The 3,453-nt window shown below is 41.9% G+C and overlaps 1 protein-coding gene across 1 annotated transcript in view; it reads left to right on the top strand.

Moving 5' to 3' along the window:
• LOC110533249 (dihydrolipoyllysine-residue acetyltransferase component of pyruvate dehydrogenase complex, mitochondrial) overlaps positions 1 to 1,572 on the top strand; it is a 32,781-nt gene extending 31,209 nt beyond the window's left edge. The window contains exon 14 of the mRNA XM_036989511.2: positions 648 to 1,572. Coding sequence (XP_036845406.2) covers positions 648 to 777 — 130 coding nt within the window. The 3' untranslated portion in view covers positions 778 to 1,572. The remainder of the gene's footprint in view (positions 1 to 647) is intronic.
• The last annotated feature ends 1,881 nt before the right edge of the window (positions 1,573 to 3,453 follow it).

The following is a 3,453-nucleotide window of genomic DNA, read 5'->3' as shown; positions in this document are numbered from 1 at the left end:
TTTGTTACATAGGGCCATGAAGGTTCGGATAGATTTTTTTCCTTTTATAAATAAAATGATCACTTAACCCAAGTAAACACAAAATGCAGTTATCTTTGTGTAATATTACAAATTGTTTGATCTGAAAAATTTTAAGTGTAACAAATGTGCAAAAAAAAAAAAAATCACAAAGGTGCAAATAGTTTTTCACAGCACTGTACTTTACTATGCTAGACTACACTACTATCATACTACAATGGTAAATATAAGGGCTCTCAAACTAACGAGTGGATATTTTCAGCACCACCAGAGATCAAATCAAATGTATTTATGAAGCCCTTCGTACATCAGCTGATATCACAAAGTGCTGTACAGAAACCCAGCCTAAATCCCCAAACAGCAAGCAATGCAGGTGTAGAAGCACGGTGGCTAGGAAAAACTCCCTAGAAAGGCCAGAACCTAGGAAGAAACCTAGAGAGGAACCAGTCTATGAGGGTTGGCCAGTCCTCATGCAGTGGGCCTGGTTAGATTGACAGGTTGAAGCGATGGTGACGTCATTGACATGATTTAATGTGATTTCATAATGTGACGTCATCATGATATTGACTGGTTACGGACAGGGCTTTTAAAACTAATGGTGATCATACTGTGCTCTGTCGGGTGTGTAGGTTTGATGTGGCCAGCATGATGTCGGTGACGTTGAGTTGTGACCATCGCGTGGTGGACGGAGCGATCGGAGCTCAGTGGCTCGCAGAGTTCAGGAAGTTCCTGGAGAAGCCTGTCACCATGCTGCTCTGATTGGACAACTCTCTCACCAGGCCATGCTGTGGTTGGCTGCAGCCGTCGGCAAGCTGATCTGATTGGTGGAAACCTTTTCATCATGCTTCTGTGATTAGCTGGCCCACCACAAGGACACTCCCCCTTAAAGGGGTGAGGCAGGACTCACTCCCCTCCCAGAGTATAACACCCCTCCCCATCTCTCTCTCTTTATTTATTGCGACCACGTAGTTACAGTTTAGACCAGAAGCCATAATGTCACTCATGTTTATAAAGGGAACTGTTACAGACCCGCCCCTGTGTGTGTGTACAAAGAGTATTGGAGATTGTGTTTAAAAGCCAAAGTAAGATGTAGAATGCCCCCTAGACTCACTCACATGCCCACTGCAGACCACCCTAGCTCCTCTGAAGAACCATGTGTTGTGAACACATTGACAGTTCTGCTGGTTGTATGTTCTCCCTTGTAGTTTGTTCATTGATTGATTGGCCAGAGTTCACTCACCTATATTAAGTCTTCAGAGGGGAAGATCGCCAACCGGCCATGCTGCTTATCTCCAGGTGTGGAGCTGATCTATTGGTACCTTCTATAATGCTGTAGGATTGGTGGAATCTTCATTTACAGAGTAGGAGAGGCTTTATTCATGACATCACTCCTGACTAAGCTCTCTGCCAATCCCCTTCTTCTCCAGGACATGTTCTTGTTTTCTAACCCTTGATAAAGAACATTCTATTTACATGACATCATCTGTAAACAAGTGAAACTGGATATATGGTTTCCATGGAAATTACTGCTGAATAAATTGAAATGAGTCAAAATGAGCTACTATGGTGCTGTTGTGGAGAGTAATTCTGTATACAGATTAACTGGGTGTATATCCCATAGACAACAATGCATTTTATTTATTTAACTAGGCAAGTCAGTTAAGAACAACTTCTTATTTACAATGTCGGCCTACTAAAATGTCTCCTGCAGGGACGGGGGCCTGGTTAAAAAATGATACAATTAAATATAGGACAAAACACACATCACTACATAAAGAGACCTAAGGTAGCAACACAAAAACATGGTATAAACATTATTGGGCACAGACGACAGCGCAAAGATCAAGAAGGTAGAGACGGCAATACATCACACAAAGCAGTCACAACTGTTAGTAAGAGTGTCCATGAATGAAAAGATGGAGGGAAAACTGTCCAGTTTGAGTGTTTGTTGCAGCTCGTTCCAGTCGCTACCTGCAGCGAACTGAAAAGAGGAGCAACCCAGGGATGTGTTTGCTTTGGGGACCTTTAACAGAATGTGACTGGCAGAACAGGTGTTGTATGTGAAGAATGAGGGCTGCAGGAGATATCAAATTTTACATACACATGGTTAGCAGATAATGCCTTAAAGGGTTTTATAAATAAGCATCAACCAATGGGTCTTGCGACAGGTATACAGAGATTACCAGTTTAGAGGAGGTTAAAGTGCTGTTATGTGTCCTATAAGGAGCATTGGTGGCAAATCTGATGGCAGAATGGTAAAGAACATCTAGCCGCTCGAAAGCACCCTTACCTGCCAATCTATAAATTATGTCCCCGTAATCTAGCATGGGTAGGATGGTCATCTGAATCAGGGTTAGTTTGGCAGCTGGGGGGAAAGAGGAGCGATTACGATAGAGGAAACCAAGTCGAGTGAACTTTAGCCTGCAGCTTTGAAATGTGCTGAGAGAAGGACCGTACCATCTAGCCGTACTCCCAAGTACTTGTATTCGGTGACTACCTCAAGTTCTAAACCCTCAGAGGTAATCACATCTGTGTGGAGAGGGGCATTCTTCCTACTAAACCACATGTCCTTTGTTTTGGAGGTGTTCAGAACAAGGTTAAGGGTAGAGAAAGCTTGTTGGACACTAAGAAAACTCATTAGGGGTGTAGTATATCCTATAGGACACCATATTTGGTCAGAGAGCGACGCATGGCACGCCGATGACAGTCATTCAAGTGATGGCCATCTTTGTCAAATAGGCATCAAAGTTAAACAAAGCTAGCCAGATAGCCAATGAGTAAAAACAGGAGTATCCGGAAACAATGTATATTTTGTAAAAATGTAGCTTCTAACCTTCTAACAGTATGCCTTTTCATTTTGGAGTTTTATGAAGATATGAAAACTGGTTGTTTTGCAAATATTGAACTTATAATATGGCTACTAATACTTGAAAGCTAAATCAAAGTCCAAGTATACAGATTTGGTGATATTCTTGCAGGAAAATGGAATATGAATGTCTCCTTCATGATTTGCCCAAATCTACCTGGGGACTTTTTCACTCCCTTTTCAAGTTATCCATCTGAAACTTTGCACATACACCGCTGCCATCTTGTGGACACTATCATAATTACAACCAGAGTGATGGCCAGAACAACGACTGTTCTCTTGCATTTCAAAGATGGTGGTAGAAAAAGACTGGTTGGTTTTTTTTCTTTGTATTTTCTTCTACCAGATCTATTGTGTTATATTCTCCTACATTCAATTCACATTTCTACAAACTTAAGTGTTTCCTTTCAAATGGTACCAAGAAAATATCCTTGCTACAGGCAGTTAGATTTGGGTCATTTAGGGGAACATTTTTAAAAAGGAGCCTATCCCTAAGAAGTTTAAGCATGTCCCAGTTTAGTGTAAGGGGCCAGGCGAGAGGTTAGGGCAGGTAGGGTACAGGCCGGTGC

This window comes from Oncorhynchus mykiss, chromosome 10 (assembly GCF_057628025.1).
Source record: "Oncorhynchus mykiss isolate SJ-2025 chromosome 10, ASM5762802v1, whole genome shotgun sequence".
Taxonomy (NCBI): Eukaryota; Metazoa; Chordata; class Actinopteri; order Salmoniformes; family Salmonidae; genus Oncorhynchus; species Oncorhynchus mykiss.
Note: the sequence above shows the minus strand (reverse complement) of the source record. Positions and strands in the feature narration are given on the sequence as shown.